This window comes from Ambystoma mexicanum, chromosome 10 (assembly GCF_040938575.1).
Source record: "Ambystoma mexicanum isolate Mex_15411 chromosome 10, UKY_AmexF1_1, whole genome shotgun sequence".
In the NCBI taxonomy this organism is placed as follows: domain Eukaryota; kingdom Metazoa; phylum Chordata; class Amphibia; order Caudata; family Ambystomatidae; genus Ambystoma; species Ambystoma mexicanum.
Window position 1 is genome coordinate 1,474,538,852 of NC_090932.1, and position 26,808 is coordinate 1,474,565,659.

The following is a 26,808-nucleotide window of genomic DNA, read 5'->3' on the forward strand; positions in this document are numbered from 1 at the left end:
TTGGCCTCAAGTGCACTACCGCAGTATGATATATAGCATAATGCAATCCATTGGGGTTATTGTGAAATCACACTATTCCTACCAACGTGCTGTTGAGCTTCACACCCAAAAATGGGAAAACCGTATTCGTTGAAGATGTGTGGTTAGATGTGCAGGGAACCAGTCAATAAAGGGGTCTAACAAGCAGTTCATTTCTGTTCCAGAGCCCCTAAGAGCCCACCCACCAGGACTTGCGGCTACACCGCCGCTTATTGGTTTAAATATATATATTTCTAAAGTTTGTTTAATGTAAAAAGTATGAATTTGAGAATATTGACAGTAATGTTATTTTGTTATATTTCAGGTGAAAATGTACTCATGGAAACTGTGGAGAGAACAGAGTTAGCTTTGAAGAGACCATGTCCTAGAAATCAAACAATCTCTGGCTCCTCTGCAACCCTTGTCCTCCACCTCTCAGGCTCCCTTGCCATGCCATTCACTACCGCTCTGGCTCCTTTGCCACCTCCTCCTCCTTCTACCTCTCTGGCTCCTCTGCCACTTTCGTTGGGGACGCCTCCCCCTGGACCCCTTTCAAAAGTGGCACCTGCTCCACATGGCTACTCTCAACGCTCGCTCTGCTGTATCTGCCACCTCTTTGAACTCCTGGACCTTGATGTTTTCGCTCTTGCCGAGACATGGTCTAAGGCCAGCTCTGTCACAGGTTTTGACACACTCCTGCCTGAGGGCTACAAGATCCTCTCCAAGCCCAGGCACAACAGGCCCAGAGGCAGAGTGGCCTTGATCTTTCCTGAGTGGATCCCTACTTCCACCATCCCCACTCAGACCCATTCCTCCTTTGAATGCCTGGTCTGCAGGCTCTCTAGCTCTCCTGGCCTCCCCCTGTCCTTGGCCACCATCTGCAGGCCACGTGTCCACCTCTTCCTCTTTGTATGGGCTGATCTCTTCTCCTCTCTCCTATCCTCCACCTCTCAGCTACTCCTCCTTGGGGATCTCAAAATCCACTTGGCCTCCTCTGGGCTCTTTCGCAGCCTATGCAACTCTCTTTCCCTCTCTATTCTACCCTCTGACCAAACTCACTCGACCTGCCACACATTGGATGCTCTCATCTCTTCAGGCATCGCCCTCTCTAATCCTCTCACTACTCCTCTCTCCTGGATGGACATCTTTCTTCTCTCTTCCCACTTGAAACTTCCTGACCCCGTGGCAAAGGCCCTGCCAGCACTGCCACCTTCTTTCGCAGTCATTCAACCTCTGAAGTGAGTGCCAGCAGCTGCCTTTGACTCCACTTTCTCTGCTCCACCTACACCTGCGGGTGACCCCCATTCTGACACAGCCCTTTCCAACCTTCACCTCTCCATCTCTAAACACTCTGGATATCCTTGCCCCTGTTATGAGGATCCACATGAAGCCTGCCACAAAGTGCAACTCTTGGTATGACTTTGATTTGGCTGGAAAGTGCAGAGTAGCTGAACAGAAGTTGGGAGCTTTGGGTGCACCCTCTGACAAACTGGCCAATCGCCTGCTCCAAATACAATACAGACTCTCCATCTTCTCTAAGAAGAGGGTCCACATTCAAGCCCCCATCTCTGCTTCCTCTAAAAGCACAGCCAAACATTTCAAAATCTGCAAGGAGCTGTCCAATCCCACTGCAGTAGCCTCCTCCTCTACACCCACCCAGGCCCTCTACACAGCTCTGGCTTCACATTTTACCACTAAAACCCAGGACATCCTGTCCGCACTCTCCACTTCTCCTCTCTCTCCCCCAACCCCTCTCAGGCCTGCCTTGGCTGCCCCCTGCTCTCCTTCTCTGCTGTAACACCTGAACGTTTTTCCAGACAAGTCCGGTCGATGAAAGTCTCATCTAAACAGGGGACCCCCCTGCTTCTCCAGAACCATTAAGGACAGCATTGGTTCTCTCGGTCCACCCTTGGCCGATTTCTGTAATCACCCCTTCACCACTGGCCCTTTCCCCTCTCTTTTCAAGCACTCCCTTGTGCACCCCCACTAGAAAAGCCTTCTGCCAACCCCTCCATTCCGGAAAACTATTGCCCGATCTCTATTACTCCTTTCCTTGGCAAACTCCTGGAGAAGTTGGCAATCTCCCAGCTAACCCTCCATACTGAATCTGTTGGTTGTCTCCATGACCATAAATCTGGCTTCAGAGCAGCCAGAGAAACGAAACTGCACTCCTGAGCACCCGTGAAGATCTGCTCTCAAATCTTGCCTCTAGCCCTCCCTCTGTCCTCATTCTCCTCGAGCTTTCCTCAGCTTTTGGCATGGCCAACCACAACATCCTGATTACTCGTCTCCACAAGAGCCTTGGCATCTCGGATCAGGCTATGGTTTCCTCATGGACCAGCCCTACCAGGTCCAGCTTGGTTCCTTTCTCTCCACCACCTCTCTCTCTACATGTGGTGTACCGAAGGGCTCTATCCTCTCCCCCTGGCTTTTCAACATCTATCTGGCACTTTTGGTCCTCCTGATCTCTATCTTCTCTTCTAACTTTCAGTGTTATGCGGATGACACACAGCTCTCTTTCAGGCTACCCTCAACCTCCTCATCACTCATCCCAGATTGTCTATCTGCTATTCAATCATGATGCATCTCTAACGATCTCTGCCTTAATGCCAGCAAGACTGAGATCCTTCTCATGGGGTCCCCTGCTCCCACTTTCCAACTCTCACTCTGGCTACCCTCCTTGAGCCCTCTGCCCTCACCCTCTGGTGATGATAAAAACCTTGGAGTGATCTTCGACTGCACCCTCTCCTTCTCTTCACACATAACGGACCTTGCCAAGAAGGTCTACTTCCAGCTGTACCTCCTCAAAGATATTCTCCCTTTTCTCACCTTCCCCCACGAGCGTACTGTCTCCAGAGCTCTCGTTCTCTCTAGGCTGGACTACTGCAACAGCCTCTTTCTCAATCTCGCTACCACTACTCTTCGTCCTCTTCAACTCATCCAGAACAGGACCGCAAGACTTATCCTTAGCCTCAAGCCGGCCCTGAAACCCCTCCACTGGCTCCTGGTGGCTGCAAGGATCAAATTTAAGACCCTCTGCGTCGTCCGCAAGGCTTTTTGGGGCAGTAGCATTCACTACCTTCAACTTTCTCTTCCTAAGTACCTTCCTCCTAGAGTCCTTTGGTCGTCTACCTCTAACTCTCTATGGGTGAGTCGCTTCTCCAAGCAGAGATTGGGGGTAGAACTCCCTCCTCTACAGGTGCCTCCCTCTGGAATGGCCAATGGCCTCCCTGCCTCTCTCTGCCTTGAGCCGGACCTTTTTAAATTCCAGAAACTCCTCAACACCTACCTTTTCTCCTCTTCCTTTTTTCTCCCTCTACCCTGCTAACCTTCCCTTGCTCCTGCCCCATCTGCTGACTGGCCGCCTGGCTGTCCTATGAGTCCTACAGGACACCAGCCCACCCCTGTGACCAGTCCCCCTGCCCTTGCCGCTGATCCTACATGCACACCCACCTGGCTAACCTTGCACTACAAGGCTGTGATTGCCCCCTGTAGCCTCAGTCTCTCAGCACTTAACTCAGAGGTCTGCTGCTCTGGGTGCACTTCTCCCTGTTACCCACCCCCCTGCACTTCTTGTTTGTGACCTTGCACAATCTCAATGACACAAGGCCTAGTAAGATCATTGTCTTTTCCTCCCACTGTTCCCCCTCCCTTGACCTATTGCGCCTGTATAGGCGCATGATAAATAACAAATCAATCAATCAATCAATCAATCAATAGGCACTGTTTTACAATTTCTGGACCTGTGTGTGAGTCTAATTGGGCCATGATTGGGATCCTAGTTTGAACTTAGTTAGCCTGCCTGCCTCCACTGTGTTAGCCTGCCTCCATTGTGACTGCCTGCCTCCACTGTGTTAGCCTGCCTCCACTGTGTTAGCCTGCCTCCACTGTGTTAGCCTGCCTCCATTGTGACTGCCTGCATCCACTGTGTTAGTTTGCCCCGTGTATCTAACTCACGCCCAGTATGTTCTCCTCGCTCCTCCACACCTGCCTATTATGTGCGCTACTAACCCTCATGATCACACTATTCAGCCACAACAGAGACCACACTCTCGCCCAACATTCACAGAGACACCCAACTCTAATGGACCGTATGCGCACGCCCACACCTCTACCACAACTCACGGCACTGACACCAGACGCGAACCTCAGATTAGACAGACTCAGAGCCCGCACAGCTCCCTTCATACACCAGGCCAATACTGCACACATAACAGTCAGAAATTACAGACTCAGCTCACGTACCACGAAAGTTAGTACACCACACTATCAAAGGAACTCTACCTCATACCACAGGAGTAAGTCTACAAACAATATACCCAGCAATAATCCCTGCGCCCCTATTAACAATACCACCACACCAAATCTTCGTACCATGCGACCTCAGAACTCCGGCCATACTCCATACAAGTGCGCTCTCCTCAATGTTAGATCCCTCAATGCCCACGCCATAGAAGTACATGACCTACTTACCTCCAATGACTTAGACATACTGGCCATTACCGAGACATGGCTTCACCAAGCGTCTGGCCCTGCCATCGCTCTAGCCCTACCTACAGGGTATGCCATCATCAGACAAGATAGAATGACCAAAATAGGAGGGGGGTTTGCCCTTATACACAAGGAAACCATACCCATTAGAACCATACCTCATCAAGAGGACGGAAATGTTGACATCCTTTCTATCAAACTAGCATCATCACCTAACTGTACTATTAATATCCATACTATCTACCGTCCACCTGGCCCCTTCACCAACTTCCAAGGCCAAATTAACCACCTCGTAGGAAACAACATTAAGAAATCCACGAAGTCACTCCTCTTAGGAGACTTAAACTTAGGACTCAACGACTTCAAGGACAAAGCTGCCCTATCTCTAGCGAAGGACCTCCACAACCTAGGATTCTCCCAAAAAATCGTAGCGCCCATTCACGCCAAAGGGCGCACCCTAGACTGGATCTCTGACCACAACTGCGACATAGTAATCACCGCCAACACCAGCCTCCCGTGGACAGACCATAACCTCATCCTATTCGATATCCCCTGCACTGTAAGCAGTAGAGTGCCCACCAAAGCTGCGGCTACTCTAGCCAGAAGTGCCAAAAATCTCACAGCAGCTAATATCAGTGCACTACTCAACGTGCCCTGTCTAAAGCCCCCCTTCCCATCAGATCCTTATACACTCGCTGAAATATTTAAAGACTATCACAAGGGCAGTCAACACTGCCGCCCCCTTAGAAAGCAAAAAAGAGAAAAAATCCTTCCACTCCAACTCTTGCTTCTCAGAGGATCTCCAAGCAATGCGCACAGACAAACGCCAAGCGCTCAAGAACTGGCAACGTAATCCCTGCGACAACAAAAAAGATATATTCAAAACCATAGCCAAAAAATACAAAGAGGCCATCTTCCGAGCCAAATCCGAAGCCTACAACCAACGCATCACGGCGGCCAACTCTCAATCTAAAGAGCTATTCTGTATCTTTAAAGAACTAACCATACCGCCCACTTGCCCAGACAAGATCATCAAGGACGAGGCCTGGTGCACAGGCATACAAACAGCCATGCTAGAAAAAATAAACCTCCTCCAAAAAAAGATATCACACCACTACAACTCCTTACCTAAGCAAAGTTCACACGCACACATGAAACATAGTGTCAAAGCCAACAACATACCCAAGTTCACTTTCACCGAAATCACCAAAACTGAGGTCATCAACATCCTCAAACATCTCAAACCCTCACTCTGTAAGGGTGACATATGCCCCCCAAAAATCATCAAAGAAGGTGCTGAGCAGCTCGCTCCTCTCCTCACTGCGTTCATCAACGCATCAGGTCAGGCATAGTCCCAGACACCCTCAAAGAGGCCTGGGTGCACCCCCTCCTAAAAAACCCCACACTTGACCCGCAAACCCTAACAACTATCGCCCCATAACCACAGTCCCATTCCTTCTAAAATTACTTGACAAAGCCGCACATATACAGATCCAACACTACCTAGAATCCAACGCAATTCTAGGCAAAAGGCAATCTGGATTCCGTAAGGGACACGGAACAGAAACCGCCCTTCTAGACCTAAAAAATGAAATCACTAACATCCTCGACAAGGGCAAGCCTGCCCTCCTCCTCCTCGACCTATCAGCAGCATTTGACCTAGTAGATCACGACACTCTCACCAATCATCTAACACAAGCAGCACACTTTTCTAAGGCCTCATGGGTAACTTCCTTCCTACAAGGCAGAACTATGAAAGTCTTCTCCAACACAGCTCATGCTGCGCCATCCATCATCCACTGTGGGGTTCCTCAAGGCTCCTGCACGGCCCCTACGCTATACAACCTCTTTACTAAGCCCTTATTCGACAAACTGGACGCTATGGGGATCACTTACACGAACTACGCTGACGACACGCAGATACTCCTGCCCCTGACTGGTAACTATCATCAAGACTCCACCTCCCTCCAACTAATCTACTCCACCATACAAGCCTGGATGGCCACCAACGGACTCTGCTTGGACGGGGACAAAACTGAACTCCTCATCTTAGGCCAGAAGCCCACCCTTGCCAACCTCAACCCACTTTACACTAACTTTAGCATAGACAATTGCACTATCCCAGTCCTATCATCAGTTAAAACACTAGGAGTTCACATAGATGCCACCCTATCTATGGATAAACAAGTAAGCGCAATCGTCTCGGCATCGGCATTGAGCACTAAACTCATCAATGCTATAAAACCGTTCCTAACAAAAGAAAACTGCCTGTCCATCGCAAGAGCCACAATTGGAGCCAAACTGGACTACTGCAACGCGCTCCTAGCCGGCACCTCCAAGAACAACCTAGCAAGGCTCCAAACCACCCAAAATAATGCTCTCAGAGCAGCACTCAGCACACCTAAAAGAGCGCACATCACCCTAGCCAGGAAAGCCGTCCATTGGCTCCCAGTCAAGGACAGGATTGCTTTCAAAATCCTCACCACAACGCATAAATGCATCAACCTCACAGCACCATCCTACCTAGCTGACACACTGTCTAGATCCCAATCCACAAGACCAACCAGATCCACATACGCCAACCGTCTCACCATACCACGAATCAATAGATCCAAGGCAGGAGGTATAGGCTTCCCCTACCTGGCACCTAAGCTTTGGAACGCACTGCCCACCAACCTCAGAGCAGAATCATCCCTCCTCTCCTTTCGGAAACAACTTAAAACTGCTCTCTTCAACTAACTTGTGCACCTGACCACCTCTGTGTTCTCTATGTACATGTACTTAAGCATAACCATTGCCCAATGTAACCAAGGGTACAACTGCGTGTAACTAAGTTTAAGAAACACTGTAACCAGCGCCACGATGCCTTCGGTCTGATGTGCGCTTAACAAATGTGAATAAATAAATAATAAATAAATAAATAACGCCTTTTTGACTTAAATCTCTGGTGCTGAGGCAGCGGGCACTGCTCCCATGTGCAGAAGTTGGACAAAAATGGCTGGAGAAGAAGTCACGACCAGGGGTGTTGCTAGGTCTGGAAAAGACCTGGGGCTACACTAATGTCGGAACTGTCGGAACTGTCGGGACTGGGGGCTAGCTAACCCTTTGGTTGTAGCTCCTGAGATTCTATCCAGGGCTACAACCAAAAGACCAGTGGCTACAGCCCCCTTAGCCCCCCCCTAGCAACGCTTCTGGTTTGAATGCAACCCATATCCTGCTTTCACGATCCGTGGACCAGCTGAGGTACAACTGCTGTTCCACTATGAAATGGGGAATAAAGCAACCTCAGATCTGCAGGAAACACTTAAAGGAAAGGGAGGCAATCGCTAATTTCAGATCCAGCGACTAAACAATGCAGCGTAAGGTCAGATCATGTGAAGCACACAGAAAAACAGCGTCAATCAGTAGCATACCGAGCGGGGGTGGGGGGTGGCAGGTGGGGCTGCTTGTCCCCAATGGCTCTTTCAGTAGCCAGACTGGGACATTTGAGCTGGGCAGCTGGGCAGCTGGGCACAATGATTCATTGCCTTCCTGGCAGCGGGACATCTTTCCCCTTCAGCTTAGCGGAAAAGGTGTCCTGCTGACAAACAGTTTGTTTATCATACATGCCCATAAAAAAGTCATGCCACAGAAAGAAAGGGCTAGACTGGGTGCCCCAGATGCCCGTCTAGCCAAGTAATAACACAAAGCATACTTGGTTTAAAACCAAGTACGATTGGTGTTATTACTTGGCTAGATTGCATTTGGAGACAGCCCAGGGACGGCTTGGGGCCTTTCAACCTTTTCAAATGAAAGTGGCCTCGAGCCTTAGGGGGGCCAGAGCTACTGCTCCCATGCTGCCAGTCAGCCTTGTAACACAGCAATATATTAATTTCTGTATTTCCCTTCTGGGGCTTCAATTGTGTGCTTTGCTGCGCTAGCATTACAAGCTGTGTTTTCTCTTTCCACGGGATATGCAGAAGTGGTATCACCTCATTGCCTTCTAACACTGGTTCCTCCACATCAGCTACCCGCTGACAAAGAAAGGCTTAGAGCTCTTCAGTGGGCATTTTATGTTTACGCTCCATGCTGGCTGGCCATCTCGTGATAATCGGCGGCTATTAAACTTATCTTTGTCGCCATTGAAATGCATTCAACCCCACAGGGCCTCAGACTGTTTTCGCTCTAAGCATGGGGCACCGAAATATCATGTTGAAATAGGGCCCCTCAACCATCATGTTGAAATGGGCCCCCAAACATCTTCAGCCGAGCATGGGGCAGCCAGTCTAGCTGTTTCTTACTGTGGTTTGACATTTTTTTCTGGGCATCCATGATCAACCAAGTATGGTGTGTGTAACTACTTGCCTAGTCTGTCATTTTGGGGCAGCCAGTCTAGCCATTTCCTACTGTGGTATGAATTTTGCTCTGGGCATCCTGTTCGGGGCAGCAGTATTGCTGTATGCTCCTGCTCTGCACCATCCATGCATAATGGGGAGGCATAGCAGGAGCACGCTCTGTGTCCCACTCCAGGCTGTTCACTGCACTGCAGGCCCAATAAGGGGCAGAGTCAGATGCAGAGCAGGAACACACAGCTCCATGCCCCACTCCAGGCTGCTGCTGCATTGCAGGCCCAATAAGGGGCAGAGTCAGATGCAGAGCAGGAGCACACAGCTCCATGCCCCACTCCAGGCTGCTGACTGCACTGCAGGCCCAATAAGGGGCAGTCAGATGCAGAGCAGGAACACACAGCTCCATGTCCCACTCCAGGCTGCTGACTGCACTGCAGGCCCAATAAGGGGCAGAGTCAGATGCAGAGCAGGAGCACACAGCTCCATGCCCCACTCCAAGCTGCTGACTGCACTGCAGGCCCAATAAGGGGCAGAGTCAAATGCAGAGCTGGAGCACACAGCTCCATGTCCCACTCCAGGCTGCTGACTGCACTGCAGGCCCAATAAGGGGCAGAGTCAGATGCAGAGCTGGAGCACACAGCTCCACGCCCCACTCGTGTTCGAATGTTTTAGGGACAGGGTACGGAGTCAAGTCATCATCTGGGGGGGCAGGAACGATTGTGTGACAGTTTAGCATTAGTTTTCCAAGGTGCTTTTGGGGGGGAAAGTAGCATGACCTTTTTCGTGGTTCCGCCCCCGCCCCCCTCACACACTCACTCTTGCAATGCTAGGTACTCTCCTGGCTTCAATGGGAGCACAACAGCAGATCCACCAGAAAACGAATCAAGACGCGACTCCCCTTTCCCTCTCCGCCCTGCAAACCCAGCCTGTAACCATCTCACCCTGTCCTTCCAACATTACCGTTTATAGTCCATCCTTGTAATTGGAGCCATGTTTTTGCACCCTAATACTGTATCCCCTGGCTGTGCATTGCTTTGCAGTTGGGTCTATGCTATATAAAACCCTGCATAGCACCACGTCTATGCAGCACGTGCGTAGCCTACTGGGCCCTGGCGAGCAAGGTTGGGGGAGGGGAAAACACATGATATGTTCATTAATAAGACTTGACTGTGAGCCACAAATAACTTTGATTTCTCACAAGGTTGCATCCCACATGGGTTCCTGCTCATCATATTGCATGGTCTGTAATGTCTCTCTTAGCAGGCTGAAGAGAACACGCATTGCTACCGGGCACCACTTCTACAGCCCTGGGCTTCCTTCCCACAAACAAGCTAATTCATTCTCAGTATGAAATGTTGCTTATTGCAATTACTGCCAACCTGTGCTGTTGAGCTTTGCACCACAAATGGGAACCAACAGGATTCAGCGATGAGGTGTGTTTAGATATGCAGAGGGTCAGACAGTGAAGTGGGCTACAAGGGGTTCATTTCTGTCCCAGACCCCCCTCGCTCCCCCCCATGGGAAGGACCCACTCACCGGCATTCCCGGCTACAAAGCGAATTGTTCCAAATATATTGGTATAGTCAATTTCATGTAACATGTTTTAATTTAAAACTTGTGATATCAATGTTATTATTATTATTATAATAATATTAATATTTGCTGTTTTCAAATAAACATGTACCCATAGAAATGTAGTTTTGGTCAATCTAAATGTGTCTTTTGAGAAGAAATCCCAGGGCGGGAAAAGAGGTGTCCTGGTGCCTTGAGAGCAGGAGTCTGGTGCCACTGTCATCACGCTGACCTGGCTACAGAGACTGCTCTTAATATCCCAGTATGTAGCAAGCGTGCCACAGTGCCACGTGATCACGCAAGCCGAGGGGAAAGAAGAGGCGTAACATTCATGTAAAGCTGCAATTGGTCTACAAAAGGCAAGAAGAAGACATAATATGGAATGGTGTCAACACTACTTGACCGAATCACTGTCTCTCTTATATTACTCACAGTCATGATCCTACGGCAGCACAGAAGATGATTATGTAATGCCTACCCATGTACAGGTGGTCCTCGCTGGGGTCGTCAAGCACCTGCCAACACAAAGCAAACATAATGTCAGTGGGCGAGCAGGGTGAATTCACCTTGGTCGTCTTCTTGTTGGGAACAGAGGTCATAGGTCATAGAATAGGAGTCTGAATCCTGCGGAACACCAGATATTCCAAAATGCAATTCTCATAATCCCTCATCATGCACTGTGCTGGATAGGGCTGATGGGAGTTGTAGTCCAAAACATCTGGCGAGCCAAAGGTTGCAAACCCCTAGCATAGAAACTAGAAACCAAGTGTGGATCTGGGGTGTCAGGAGGAGTCAAGGAAGTGGGCAGATTGGGCGGTAGTTCAAGTCTGTCCCTGACACGAAACTTATTGTTTCTGTGTATCCTAATCAGACTTAACTAAGTCCCTCCTGCCCTATTCCTGTTAGTGCTGTGATTCTCAGTTGCTCCAAATAAGTCAGCATAGTGCGCCGGCTCTTGGGATAGAAGGACATGTTTCACGTTGCAGAATCGATAAGTCCCACATCCCCTTAGCACCACCTCCTTGCTTTTCTGCTGGGTACCGGAATGTAATTCATGAACACCATGGAGGTTAGGTTTGCTTGCATTTTCCCCACAACATATTGCAGGCAAAATGTGGGCAGAGCAGGTCCAAGGCAGACTTTTCAGAATGTCCCTGCATTGCCATGTCAAACGAGAAGTGCCACATGGGAGAACTTGGCAGGCAGGAACTCATGGCGCAGACTTATTTTACGTGAATGTTATCTCCTGCACTGAATGAAAAAAGACCTGGAGAAGGTCTGAAAAGACAGGGAAAATTCCAACCGAAACAGTTCTCCTTTAACACTTTTAAATGACGGTTAATTCAAAGACGGGACTGCCCATCCTGTCAACCAAAGTGGCAGACCCTAATCAGTAATCACAGAATAAAATGTGCCTGTCTAGTAGCAAGAGTTATCTCACTAGCTTGCATGTTGCCGATGGCTTTAACTCTAACATCACAGTGAAATTCTGCAACTCCCTCCCGAATGAAATCAGCACAATCCAGCATCACCTCGTTTTCAGGAAAACATTCCAGGCCACTTTTTATAACACCCTGCTCGCCGGGAGCACCCTATTGTCAATACGGCATGGACCCATAAGATGAACTCTGTAAACCACTTAAGGAGGCCCTCTGCCAATCTCACGAACTAACATCCCCAACTTCTATGCTAAAATGTGCTATAAGCAGACACCACCATCACAGTGATTCTAAACAGCACAACATTGAACAGCGCAACACTGTGTGCACACCGCACAATCGGCTAATGTATTATAGCACCACAGACGCACAAGTCTCCTTTCTGCAATTAATGTGCATCTGTGCCCCAGACAAAAAGCACCTAGAAAGTGTTGCACACGCAGAGCTCAGTGTACTTCCGGTCGTCACTCATCAGCACAGCAGCAAAGCTAGCATGCATTTTCTCTTTCCTTCCACTAACACAGTAGTGCACAACATAAGGACCGCTGGCCGGATGCGGCCTCCAAGACATTATTTACGGCCCTCCAAGTCACCTGAGTTTAATGATGAAGTCTTGCCTGGCCTAAAGTAATTATTTGTCTTTGCATCCCAAGACCTGCAGTTGTACTTCTATTTAGAACATGATTTAAGCCCCATGATACAAATAAATCAAAGTGGTAATGCTGTTAAAAGGCAACGTTATTATACCGAAAGGTCTACCCCTACTCCATACAGGACGGGGGAAGTATAATCACGATGCACACAAAAGTGTCCTGACAGGAAAACAATGTTTTCAATGGAAACAAATTCCTATAATTTTGCACAGTTTAGTTGATGCAAACTCCAGGTACAGTGTTGATCAACCTGGTAGACCAATGTATACTCTAGGGCTCCTTTTTGTAGCTAAGAACCACCAAACACATCTGCTTGTCAAAACCATTTTTTCTTTGTACCTAGCAAGGTTTTTATTGTATATCAATATTTGAAATAACAATTGATCAGGGTGACCGAACGTGATGCACACACTTCAATAAATCATTCAATTCAAATGACGCATGCCATTCTTTTGAAATTGGGTAAAATTAATTTTAGTTTCTACCAATTGCTTCAATGCATACATGAGTGTTGGAACAAAATCATAACATGACAGACATTAGTGAAGATACAGTGAGCCTCATCACGAGTTTGGCGGTAACCCTTAAATGTGGCGGTAGCGCTATAACAATTGATTTATGTGTCGGTGGCCATTTTGGAGAAGTATGTAGCGGAGCTACAATGTTCCGTGGGCCAAAACTGGTGATATCAAATTGCAGGGACCACCAGCACAATTACTTTGTCCCGATCTCGGATGAGAAATGAGGGATCTTGAAATGTATATTCAATGAGAGCAAGCGAACGCCCCGATCGGTTGTATGCCGAGCGTTCATGTTACCTAGGCAACTTGTTTGTGTTCATGGCGGCCTTATGATGGAAATATCCTAGTGTATAAGGTGCCCAGGAGTTGTGAGCTGCCACAGCACGACACCTAGACTGTTTAAGATGTAAACTGGGGGGGTGTATTAGAGGAACTAGCCCCTTTTTCAAATTGCGTACGCACAGCTAGCCCATTGAAGGTCCAAGTGAAGAACAAGGCTGCATGTGCAATATACAAATCGTCAGCTGTGCCCAAGACCCTCCTCTTCAAGGATTGGCTCCTCCCTAACAACTAGGTCCACACATCCTCCACTCCCCACCTAACCCGGCATTGTGGAATCTGCTCCCCCGTTTCCACCCCTTTTTGCCTGTAGATCCCTTGCTGCCAAATGTCCCTCCCTCCCCTGTTAGCTCCCTGCTCCCTTGTATCAACCGCTTGTGATCTTTTTCCCTCGCCCTGTACTTCCCCTAGAACTTGTAAAGCACTCTGTTGCTTCCAGAAACTAGGTCTGAACTCAATAAATACGCTAATAATAAAATATGCACTATAAACGTACAAATAAACGCATAACATTATCAATTAATTCTTGCCATCCTCTGCTTCGAGTCTGGTCCTTGCCAGTCGAATCCATAAAGGGGAAAGTGACAGGGGATAGAGGCTATCAGGTGCAAGAGCCACTAACACCCCCCTGTCTTCTTTTGTCCATAGGTAAGGGCACTCCTTCTCAGAAGCCACCCTGCCGCATTTCTTATAGGTAAGGGCACTTCTGAAGCCACCCTGCCGCATTTCTTATAGGTAAGGGCACTCCTTCTCAGAAGCCATCCTGCCGCATTTCTTATAGGTAAGGGCACTCCTTCTCAGAAGCCACCCTGCCGCTATAGGTAAGGGCACTCCTTCTCAGAAGCCATCCTGCCCCTATAGGTAAGGGCACACCTTCTCAGAAGCCACCCTGCCGCGTTTGTCATGTAACCAGAGGTACGCAGAGCACTTCCGGGGCAGTACCACTTCCTGGGGTGCACAGGCACAAGGTTAGAACCGAATAACCCAGTCGGTGAAGACTGGTATCAAACAGGAGAGTAAAGCATCTTCTCCAAGTCAGCTTTTTATACCCACCGTAACCCACGTCACACAACAAACACAGTCACATTCTTGGAATAGACAACTTAGTACAGGAACTAACAACATCCAGCATAGTTTACTGACAAAAGAAGGCTATCCACCCCAGGCAACACTGTGCAGGGAGTTTTTGCCATAAGGCCTAGTAGGAACGTTATTGTTGTTTTCACCTCCGCCACCCCACTGCCCCCACCCCTCTTGTTTGACTTGTGGCACCCACAAACAGATGTCGAAGTGAGCGGGAGCAGTCGGAAGCGGTGCTCCTATACTTTATATTTTTAAGTTTCACTGTTCCTATACTTTTATTTTAAAAAGAAAACGTTCTGGAATGGTTTGGATTTAAAATAAAAGTGTAGGAAGAAGTTGAAGTTTACACTTCAGTGCACTGCACTGAATATTCCCTTAAATAGCAGGTGTGTTTATTTGTGGGTTTGGATTGTGTGGGAGGGGGCGCAATGATTGTTTTTATGGAGAGTGGGGGCAGGCAAGCAGACAACATACTTCCACTACTTCTTTTCGTACACTTCGACCACTGCCCACAAACACTTGTTGCTCTATAGGCGCCTTACAAATGTTCAATAAATGAAATAGATATGTGAAGCGCTGCATAGAGAACTGCCAGGCACTCCCCAATGTCCATGAATGCAATGCTGGCCCAAAAAGACAGGTACCGTTACGAGGGTCCATACCACCACCATGCCAAGTCACTTCCGGTGCTGCGGGCTGGAACGTCGATGGCAGTGCACAACCGAAGCATGGATGCCTCCCAAATGGTTCCCCAAGGCAAGTGAAAGCAGACGATATTGTTTTTGGCCGGTGAGAGCCCATTGAAGTGTATGGACGGGTAAGGCGATTGGCCGGTGAGTTCACAATTCCATGGCGGTTGACACCGTCCAAAAGCGTGTAAGTTGAGCATTATGCTGCATGCTTATCTACAAATGAATACAGAGGGACGCAAGACCAAGAAATGGCGTCGCCCTCCACTTTTAGGGTTTATTTTGTCTCAGGAGGATAGCTCAGGGGCAAGGTGCTCACCTTGGAAGCAAGACGACACAGAGCAACACAGGTTTGATCCCCGGGTCCGCGCTTAGAAACCTCTGGGTATTAAGCGCGTTATAAATAACCCATCATATCATATTATTTTGGATTGAAACAGTCCTTCTGGAGCATTCAAGCATGCCGCGCTTTAACGGAGGAGGTATTTCCGGCAACGCCGCGTGTTGATTTCAGTGCATGTAATCACGCACAGTTACTTTCCCACCTCTTTCATTCTGCACAGCTCCCCTGAGTGGGAAACCACACGCTATGCTTTTTAAAACAAATGAAACAATACATCTTTGCAAAGGTACTGTAATGCCATCAAAGGCAGACAAAGGCTCAGCCGGCTCCTTTGTAGCTGTGTCCTGTGTCTGAGAGGCTGTGCACTTTACAGACTACATGTTGCTATGCTTCAGCGGCTCGCATTAAATCTCTCTTTCAAAATCAGGTTAACAGGGTTTTGATTATTCATATTTTGCTCAGATCTCATCCTGCTCTCACGTTTCCTTGGAAACAGATGCAGTGTTCGCAGGATTCATAATTAATCTTTGAAGAACAAAGCAGCGCGAGTCTTTATTGGGCACTCACCACAGAGATTTCCGGTGGGGCATGAATGGGAAGCAACATGCCGGCAAGCATGTCACCTGACGATGCACCAATCTGTGCGACGTTGTGTTCTGCTGCCATTTTGTAAATACTCCAAAATGGAGTACAGCAAAAGGCCGGCGTAAAGGGGCTGTGGTTTGATTTTTAACATATAAAGTGGGTTATGCCCCGTGGGAGAGCGAAAGGAATCCCTTCAAGGATTGCATAACACCTATGTTTGGGACTTCCTGTGCCAAGGCCAACGGGGGACAGCAGCTATATTTTCAGGGTCCCAAGAAAAGGGACCATCACAACATGGTATCCAGGTAATGTCAAAAATATTGACGAGAGGAGTCAGGTCGAGGACAGGAAAGAGTGATATACACATATTCTTGGGCGCTGACTCCTGAACTGGGGGTTTGCGAAATTACTACCATTTGACACCAATTTAGCTTCTCCGACAGAGTGTATTTTTTAAACATTTTGTCACTTTTTATTGATGTCAGACATGTAGTTTTGCCTGAAATTTTAACAAAAGGATCGAAAGAAGACTGGGTGCACTTGGACCACCCCCTCCCTGTGACATTCTATGCACTTGCACGACACAACGTCCCTGATGCCTGTCTGTTCTCCCTTCTCCCCTGAATTGCACTTGATAAAACTGCAGAATCGCTGTCAGGCCTATTTGCCGTGTTGTCTCAATTGTCAAATGTATTTTACGCACTTACTTTGCCGGTGCAGACGTTTATCGTCTCTGAATTTCAAGGGCTCTGCGTGACTGCTGTTGTTCCCCTTGTTCCCAGCCTCCTTGAGCGCTTTCAAACACTTATGTGTATAGCCGCTATATAAATAAACAATACAATACAACGCTTCACAACAGAAATTTCAGCCAAAAGTTAAATTGGCAAAGCAGGAGGATTTTGTCCTGAATTGTGGTATTACTGGCGGGGACCTAGTATGTACAAACCAGTATAGACTCCGGTCTCTATAGACTCTCTGGTCAAGATGATAAGCAACTGCAGACATGAAGGGGAAGGGTGTGCCTCCTCAATTCATTTCAGACAGACTTTCTGGGCACATGTAGCTCAGAATCTATGCCTAGACAGACTAGGGAGACTCATTAGGAAAACCAACAGGAATGGATAGAAATGCCTATAACAACATGTTTCAACCAAAGAGAATTCCGTTGGTAGCATTCCATCCTTCTGTATTTCAGCTCACCTGTGCCACTGCAGACCATGTCCCATCTGCTTAGAAGCAGCCTCAGATGTGTTGCTGCACAGTGAACACCATGTGTGTGTTTGTGCATGACAGATCCCCTTCTGTAATGGCAGATTCATTTAAAAGAAACAGGGACTGGAGTGCAACCCAAAGGACTTCCCAGTCATTAAGAAGTTGGCTCTCGGGCAGAGGTGGCTTGAACGCAAGGCATCTGTGCTTAACTCAGACCGCGTGCAGAAGTTTCTCACTGTAGCTTCCTGGTGCCACGCACAACCCAGGGAGATGTCTTAGGAAGGAACACCCAAGGAAAAAGAATGGTACCAGCCCATTTGTTCGAGGTCCTTTTGTTTGAGTTTTTATTTTTACACTTTTTGCTGTCAGGGCCTGTTAGAGAGAATTCTCACAAATGTGCTAATTCCCCTCTACCTTAGAGACCCCCAGCAACATTGCTGGATTTTGAGGACTTTAATTTTTAACCTGGAGAGAGGGAGACACTTTTTTCCCCACTCACGTATCTTTTTATGTGATTTAAACACTGTTTCTTTTGGTTGCAGAGTCTGACAAACTCCATAGGCATCATCTTTTACATTGTGTCACACAGCCCCTTCAGTGCAGTGGCAGAGGGAAGTCTTTCAGATTTCCCAAAGGTTTAAATACTTTCTCTTGGATAAACTACTGTTTCCAAGAGCACTGAAGAGAAATTGACTTTACTTACATTTGTAACTTCTAGACCCAGCACGCATTATCTTACAATAGGGTGCTGGAGGGATACTTAGTATCCACTCTGTCTAGTTTCTCATGTAACATTTTTATGTTACCCTTTCCTCGATGAATGGCTGGTGGCAGTGGTTTACTTTTAACTACTGTGGTGTGCTTTTACCGCGGGCTGCGTTCGCAGCTGCAGTAAAGCAACCAAGGGTGCCATTTTTGTCAAAATGGCTGCAGTCTTGTTTTTTCGCCATTTCCTTGTGGAAAGGTCCTTCTTGAGATTTACACTGTGCGCCAAACTAGATTTGGTCCCTTTGTTCATTTTGTCTTTGGCAGAATTCACAAGTGAAGCCCGACTCTGGCTCCAGGATGTCTGGCGGGGGCAGGAAGCGAGGGAGGTGTCCGAAACTCCCTGTGCATAGTCTCCTAGGAGACAGACAGGCACTCTTACGTGATTGGCTGGCTGGCTATCCGCCAAGGACAGCCACCCTGTTGGGTGACCGACAGATAGGCAGGAATGAATGGGAGAAACCTGCATAAAAGGCGAGGCTTTTTGGCTTGGAAGGCAGAGTCGACCACCGGACAAATGAATCCAAAGAAGAACTTGGAAGAGATGCCTGCTGCAACTCCTGGACCGTTGGTTTGCCCGGTGAAGCCCTGCTGCTGTGCTGAAGCTCCGAATTCGTTTCGATTAGAGAAGCCCTGTAAGGACGACTTCTCCCCTTGAGTTGCTGGGACCAATCAACTCCAAAGTAAGCCACCTGGACATCCTCTCGAAGCTGGTTGAATTTCCACTGCAGTTGCTGCAGGAAACCGTAGAGCCAGGGAGAGGAACACCAGTTCGTGTGCGTTGCTTCTAAGTTGGCCAAGAGCTCCAGGAAGATCCTCCGGACTCCCAGGAAGCCCGACTGATCGAGCCTGAGCCACCTCAGCAGAGTGCTGGATCCCAGATGCAAGGAAAACCCATCTGAACAGCCAAGAGTCCGCAGTGGTGCTATTGGTTGAGACGCGAGGGGCTGAAACCGCAAAGTGCCACTGAATACAAGTTCGTCCTTTTCTGTCACCGACCGTCCCATTGCAGTGCAGGTGTCCACCAGACGTCCTCCCTCTTGTCCCCACGACTGAGGCCCAGCAACACAGGATCTGCAGAGCTGCACAGGAACAGAAGCCAGCCAAAGCCCTTTTCTTCTAACTAAAGGTACTGTAAAGTCTAAGAGAACTTACCTCTTGTTGTGTAACCTCACTTGTTCTCAGTGGAGATGTGTCTTGGTTGCTTCTGTAGAGTTGCTAACAGCTTTTTTACCTCACAAGCCTAATCAGCTTGTGGCCCTACTTTGATTTCTTCTTCTCTATAAAGACTTCTAAAACATTGTGCAAGACTTTTACCTACCTGCAAGAATTGCTTCAGCTCACCTTGACCTTTGTCCAACTGTCTTTGGCCTGGTCTGGCTCCCTGAATAACTCTTCTTCCCTCTGACTCTGTGTTTAGCCCTCCTTCTAAGAAGGTGTTAACTTACTTTGCATTGGGGGTTACTAAAAGTACTTACCTGCTTCAGAATATTTGTGAGATCTCTTGTTTTATTCTAATAATCTGTTTCTTTGACATACTCCTAAGTACTGCTCTAAATACAACAGTGATATATTAATGTCCACAGTGTCCTACCTATTGAAGTCACCTGGGGGTGTAGGAAGGGTCTGTGTGCCATCCCAAATGGGTATTTACTGATTAAGGGAAACTCAGAGTGTGTATTTTGGAGTGTATTTGTGTGTTACTATTATATTGCCCCTTCTGAAGAAAGCTTACTCAAACTGACTGTTAATTAAATTAATAATTGTTTAATCAAGAAACCTTGTGTGTAAGAGTTTATTTGAATACTTGTGACTGTGAATCTCTGTGTAACTCCCCTGCAGCTCACATTGACCCCTTTTGAGATAAGCCTAGCTGCTCAACACGCTACCAACATGTGCATTCATACATATACCAAAGGTTGGGTTCCTATTGCCAGGAGTTCAGGGTTGTCGTAGTGCACCCAAAGGGTATTCCATACAATCTTGCCTAACAAGGGTGGACTGGCCTATAGGGAACTCTGCAGATTCCCCGGTAGGCCCCTGCACCTTGGGCCTCTGTTGTATGTCAACCTATTTTATTTCCACATTTTCTCATAGGAAAAGGGTTGGGCTTGCTGAAAATATGTAATATGGGGCCACATTGAACATTATTTCCAGGGCCTCTTTTGGTTCCCAGTCCACTCCTGTTTGCCGCAATTATAAATGGGGGTTAGGTTTAGGTATTTATTAAGATGGTAGGGTAGTGGGGGGTCTCCCCTCACTTTTATTTTGCTTGAAATGTGTAAAATGAAAAAACCATTCGAGCAAATGAGCCTCAAACACATTCTCTCAAAGAAACATCATAGAACCGGAAACTCAGGCGTGCTCCTTGGAGCAGATGGTTGACTTCGACTGAAACACAGATTGTGAGGGCTCTGAATAGCCTTTTCACTCTTTGCTGGGTGATGACTGAGAAGTGGAAATGGCAGGATGGAATGTGAAGTAATGGTGCAAGGGCGAGTGTAGCAGAGGCCAGCAGGGAACTCGACATTCCGGGAAGTGAGGGAGCCAGTTTCCCGCAGATGATTGTAGTGGGAAGACATAGAATCACTGCAAACATACATGATCTCATGATCTGTGAAACAGAAATCCACCATATTGTCTCCATGGTATGTTGTTCTCAGTGACCCTCAGTAGGTCCCTCGTCAGAGACTTTCGCTGACTTGTGACGCAGCTTAGAGATTATCAGAAAACTAGAAACCACAACACAAAGAGACATGTATTGAACACCAATGAAAACAGGCGGATTAGGTATAACTGAGTGCCCCTGCGGGGGGGGGGGGGTGCGGGGGTTGCTCAGTGTGCAAAACGTGATCATGTTGCTCCTAGAACAGTGGTCCCCAATCCTTGCCGCTGTCCCCAAACAGGCCCACCTTCCTGGTGGCAAGCAATCTCCAGGGTATAGAGCGCAGAAGCCACAGATCCCGCAGGAGGACAAGGAAACAGTGACCAGTAAGAACTGGACGAGAAAGGAGAGGGGGAAGAAGGGAGAACAGTTCCAGTGAAAACCAGTAATGCTCAGGACTATCCAGGAAACCCGAGAGAAGGCAAGGCCATGATACTGGGGAGCCAAAGGGTTTGCTTAGAGACATATTTGTTTCTAATGAAGTGTTGACCCTTCCGGGAAGGAAGCCCACCGCACTCTATGGCTGCAGGAAAGCCATTAGTGAACTTTGAGTTGATCTGCAAATGTTAGTTAAAAATCATCGGACCTGCGCTGGCGCGTTTGCGCTGTACCTTATGCCATCCCTGGTGATTATTCTGTCCGGCACTATTATAGGCACCCTATAAACCACCCTGAACTTATGTTTTTTGACGTGACAGGACATTTCTCGGTGAAACAGGTGCCCTTTTGGACGGGAGCCCATGATTTGCACTGGGGTTATTCTAGGATAGGATTCCATGATTGGGGCCTTCTCTAGACCAGGCTCTTCTGAGGTGAATATCGTGTTGCACCTCGGTTCTTTTCCACCACTTCCAACGTGTCCATTTTGCGTTCCCTGAGATTTCAAGCCTCAATGGAATTCAGACGGCTTTGCTTACATTAGAGGTGCCCACCATGGGAGGCATGCTGGGTTGTGGGCAATAGTCGGGACCCACCGGCCTTACCCGGTTTGGGAGTTGTTCTTACTGAATGTCTTTTTATTCCTAATTCTGCATCATTAATGGATCATTAGAATAAGAATCTGGCTGAAGGCTGTCCATCACTTGCAGCAGTTCTTTGGTTTTCTCCTGGCAAGAAAATAAATAATGTAAGAGAAAGCAATGCTTGAGCCAACAGTTTTCCAAGAACTGCATCCATTTGTTTTAAGCCCTTGGAGAAATATTCCATGAACAAGTTGCCTTTAACATTATAAAATGGCACCGACCACAATCAGTCAACACTGCCCCCAATAAGGAGTAGGGATCCACCTGTTAGGCTATCTCCTCACTGCACAGGAAAGCAAGCATCTCAGAAGTGTTTCTAACCCGCCGGGATGCTACATTGTCTCCTCGCTGCACAGGGTAACACGCATTTCAGGCATCCCAGATGTGTTTCTATCCCACTGGGATGCTAGGCTACTTTATTGCTGCACCAGATAACAAGCATCTCAGAAGTGTTTCTATCCCACTGAGATGCTAGGCTACGTCCTCACTGCACAGTTTAACAAGCATCCCAGATGTGTTTCTATCCCACTGAGATGCTAGGCTACGTCCTCGCTGCACAGTTTAACAAGCATCCCAGATGTGTTTCTATCCCACTGGGATGCTAGGCTACGTCCTTGCTGCACAGGATAACAAGCATCCCAGATGTGTTTCTATCCCATTGGGATGCTAGGCTACGTCCTCACTGCACAGGATAACAGGCATCCCTGATGTGTTTCTATCCCACTGCATGCTAGGCGAATTCCTGAAGGTACAAGCTAACAAGCAGCCCAGATGTGTTTCTATCCCACTGGGATGCTAGGCTATGTTCTCGATGCACAGGATAACAAGCATTTCAGGCATCCCAGATGTGTTTCTATCCCACTGGGATGCTAGGCTACGTCCTTGCTGCACAGGATAACAAGCATCCCAGATGTATTGCTAGGCTACGTCCTCACTACACTGGATAACAAGCATCCCAGATGTGTTTCTATCCTAGGCTACGTCCTCGCTGTACAGGATAACACGCATCCCAGACGTGTTTCTATCCCACTGGGATGCTAGGCTAAGTCCTCACTGTACAGGCTAACGAGCATCCCAGATGTGTTTCTCACCTAGGCTACGTCCTTGCTGCACGGGATAACAAGCATCCCAGATGCATTGCTAGGCTACGTCCTCACTACACAGGATAACAAGCATCCCGGTGTGTTTCTATCCCACTGGGATACTAGGCTAAGTCCTCACTGTACAGGATAACACGCATTGCAGATGTGTTTCTATCCCCTTGGGATTTATCAGAAATCTGTATCTTAAGTCCACCCATAAAATGAGCAATGGGGTTCGCGCCTGGACACGCTCCCTCCCACTTCGGGAGAATGACCAGCCATCGCATGGGACAGGTTTGCACATGCTGTCTCTGCTTTGCAATGGCACAGACACGCTAAAATATGATGGAATGCTGCTCTGAGGACAGAAAGGTACCTGTTCCCTGTCCCAGTCGTTAAGAAGTATTTCAATTGCAAATGAGTGTTGACAATCAAGGCCTGCGCCTCTAATGTGATGTCACCCCCACCCCCCATCCCCCAAGGAACGCACATAATCAAGACACATAATTGCTAATATAAATTAGAGTGAGAAGGAACACATTTCTGTTCACCAGAAGAATGCAAACAGGCTTCCCAAATCCCGCGAGTGGATAAACATCCTGCACATTCCTTGAAGAAAGTACACCATTGTTTAATTTAAAGCAAAATAGTAAAAATGGAGGGGTGCTCTGGTCTATTTTTTATTTTTTGGCCTTTATAGAGCACACTTGTACCCGTGGGTCTCTTAGCGCGGCAAGGATGGGATGCCCTGCTTCCTTGAAAGGGGATTTAGGGGAAATTCCAGAGGCGAGAAGCCTTCACTGAGAAGGCCACTCCACCCATTCTTTTTCTTCGTCATCTAAGGATTTGGTGAAGACCTGAACCTGAGAGTATGAGACGGGAAATGCACGGGGGCGTTAACATATTCATAATGAACGGGTGGCTTGCTCATGCAAAGCTTTGGGAGTAGCACAGAGTGCCTTGGGCAGGATCCTGCGACGCACCGGCAGCCAATGTAGCTGCCTAATAACCGGCGTCATATTTTCCTTTCATCGGGTAGCTGGCAAGAGTCTGGCCGCTGCATTCTCAATGTAATCTGCGGGCACCTTGCCAGGTGTGCAGACAGGCCCACATAGAGGACATTGCCATCATAAAGGATACAGGTAGCCGTGCAGTCTCCGCCATGATGGCAAGTGTGGAGGCAAACATTCTAAGATTTTCTGTAAAATACATAGTTGATCAAAATAAGCAGGTCACGGAATGATTCTGGGCTGTCAGAGAATCAGATCTGTTGTAAAACCCCAATTCTTTTCCCAGGGGTGGAGGAGGAAGAAGAAATTACCCATTCAATGCTTGAATCCATCCATCCTCCATTTTACATAAATTGAGAGCTTCTGTGTTCTCCCAATTACAATTTCAAGCGGAGCTTATTCACCGAACCCTCAATTGCTATGAAGCAGCACAGGAGAGAGATAGACGGCAAAAGTCTTTCTCCGTCCACCTGGAAGAAGATTTGGGTTGTAGACAGAGGTGTGGAATTGCATACCAAAACTCCTGAAAAGTTTCAACATTGGTCATTCAAGTATATTAAAAAGAAGGGGTGACAACAAAGAACCCTAGGGCACTCTACGTGAAATGGGGCAGGGCCTCAAAATATATGAGCCCAATAACAACTGCTTGTTGCCGGTCGGACAGGAAGGAGGTAAGCCAGAATAATGGCGTGCCTTCCACCAGGCCACACGTTTCTAGGAGCCTAGATTGAAGGACTGTAGGACCAACAGTGTCGAATTCCCCTGGAAGGACACCACCACCAACCCAAGTCATCGAGGTCAGAGAGGACAACAGAATCCATGCTCCTCGCAGGTTGAAAGCTTGCCTGGCAAACATTGATGAGATGAGAGAGGTCTCGATGAACTCTTGTTGCTGATTAATAACTGCTCCTTCTAATATTTTAGCTAAAAAAGGAGCAACGGGTACAGGTTGACAAGATTTCAAGTGTCTAAAGACGTTTTTTCATAACAGTTTAACCCATGATTGCTTAAAATCCAACGGCTCCTGGCCAGTCCTCTGGAATCTATTCACAGCGTGAGTAAGATCATGGATGATTCTAATACAGCAGGGGTCGAAAGGAGACCACAATTTAATTGTGAGTGTGCAAGCAGCATTGTCCAGGTGCCACACAGGCATGCATTCAGTAAATGTGGTGCCCTCTCCTACAGGAAGATTCAAGGGAGAGGAACAGATGAATTGTTACAGCTGATCGCCTGCACCCCGTCTGAACCCCCACCCATGCCCCCCCTCACCCGTGACCCCCTCACCCGTGATCCTGTTATCGACAAAGAAAGCAGCGAGTGGATCGCAATCGGAGTAAGGAAGATCTTCTGCCGGATGCTAGAGGCGATGACTGACCTGGCAGCACAGGGAGATTTATTTCCAGCTATGTATCATGGCCTTTCTAGGTTCTATGTTGCTGGATAGGCCATCTGTGTCATATGTCGGTCGGCAGATCCGTTCTAGAACATTGGCACTTTCTCATAACTGTCAGACATCTGGCTGCGATTCAAGGCCGTGGCGATGAGCCCAAGAAATAGGGCACAGGAAACAGTGAACGCCTTGATACTGGTGTTTGTAGACTGATTAGATGCATTCTCGTGTAAGTCCCACTTCACACAAAATACTGTCATGGATGCACAAAGTGACCATTTGCTAGTGATGGCCCATAAGGCAGTGGGTTTATGAGACATAAGCAGATAAGGCCACGTATACTGTCTCTATGCTCTGGTACTCGCCCTGTTCCACTTCCCCCCTCAGACAGAAAAAAAGAAACAGTGGTTATGAACCACACATATCCAGTTGGCAATCTGTGTCTCGCCATGGCTAATGTCTCATGCCTGTTTGGGTGCCAGGGTCGCTGGACCCCACATGGTGAGGATGCCCTTTGGTACAGGGCGGCCCGATGAGGCCATTGTCTGTGTATACCGTTCGTGGCGGCAATAACCACACAGGCACGATCTCACGCTGCAACTGCCGAGTGGAAGCCCACTCGACACCTCTAGTATGGGTCACATGGTGATGCATGTGACCCTCAACATGTGACTCAGCACGAGCCCTGTGGCTCATTGCTGATGTCACAACATCCAATGCCAAAGGTAAAAACAAATAATTCATACAATAACAACAACGTCAAACGGCATGCATTATGATTGCAGTGACCCCTAAAACTCACACCGCACCCATCATGGACATGGTATGAACTTATAAGCATATATACATTGGCGTGTAACACACACCTTTGGAACTTTGACACTTTGTTAGTCCAGCAAATGTAGGGAGTGTCCCACTAGCGAGCAAATCCGCACCGGGGACACTGGGGCCACATTGGCTGTTGTCTCGCCAGCAAGACACTGCTCCATCTGGGCTGAGCATGCAGTCTGCCGTTATGAAGCTGGTGGAAGGCTCTTCGCAGCCCCCCCCCCTATCATCCGTCCGGCTCCCGATACTGCAAGATGGTCTTTACAGCGTTGCTTAGGTGTTGCATCCTCCTTGCAGCAGACAGTCTGGAGTCTTTTTGTGCCCCCTTACTCCCATGAGGATGGAGCAAGGGGGAGGACACTCTCCTTGAGTCCCTGTCCAGGTGAGCAACATCTGACGGCAGCAGGCAGGGCCGCACCCGTGTTCTCCCAGGTGGGAGTTATTTCTCGCTACCGTGGTGGTGGCAGCCCTACCAAATTGGGGCTCCCTGCGGCAGGCACTGTCCCAGGCAGCGGTAAGGGCCGCGTGGTGCCCAGGTTCCCCTCCACCCAGGCAGGAGGCGTCACCCAAGCATTGTGGCAGCGATCAGGGCCCACCACATCTTCTCACTTCTTGGCAGTCACCACTCAATCCGGTACGGCAGCGGCAACGGCCGTGCCATGGCCAGGCTCCCGCAGGCACGAGTTGAAGGCGGCATACTTGGGCTGCGTCGTCTTTCTTGGCTCACCTCCTGCCTGACCACCCAAGCACTCTCACAGAAGACTGCCATG

General features: G+C 48.2%; 1 protein-coding gene across 4 annotated transcripts in view; it reads right to left on the reverse strand.

Moving 5' to 3' along the window:
- Nucleotides 1–26,808, reverse strand: part of CAMKK2 (calcium/calmodulin dependent protein kinase kinase 2) — a 557,312-nt gene that overhangs the window by 123,157 nt on the left and 407,347 nt on the right. For all 4 annotated transcript variants that reach the window (XM_069619567.1, XM_069619565.1, XM_069619566.1 and 1 more), the window contains one exon: nt 10,888–10,924. In XM_069619567.1, coding sequence (XP_069475668.1) covers nt 10,888–10,924 — 37 coding nt within the window. The remainder of the gene's footprint in view (nt 1–10,887; nt 10,925–26,808) is intronic.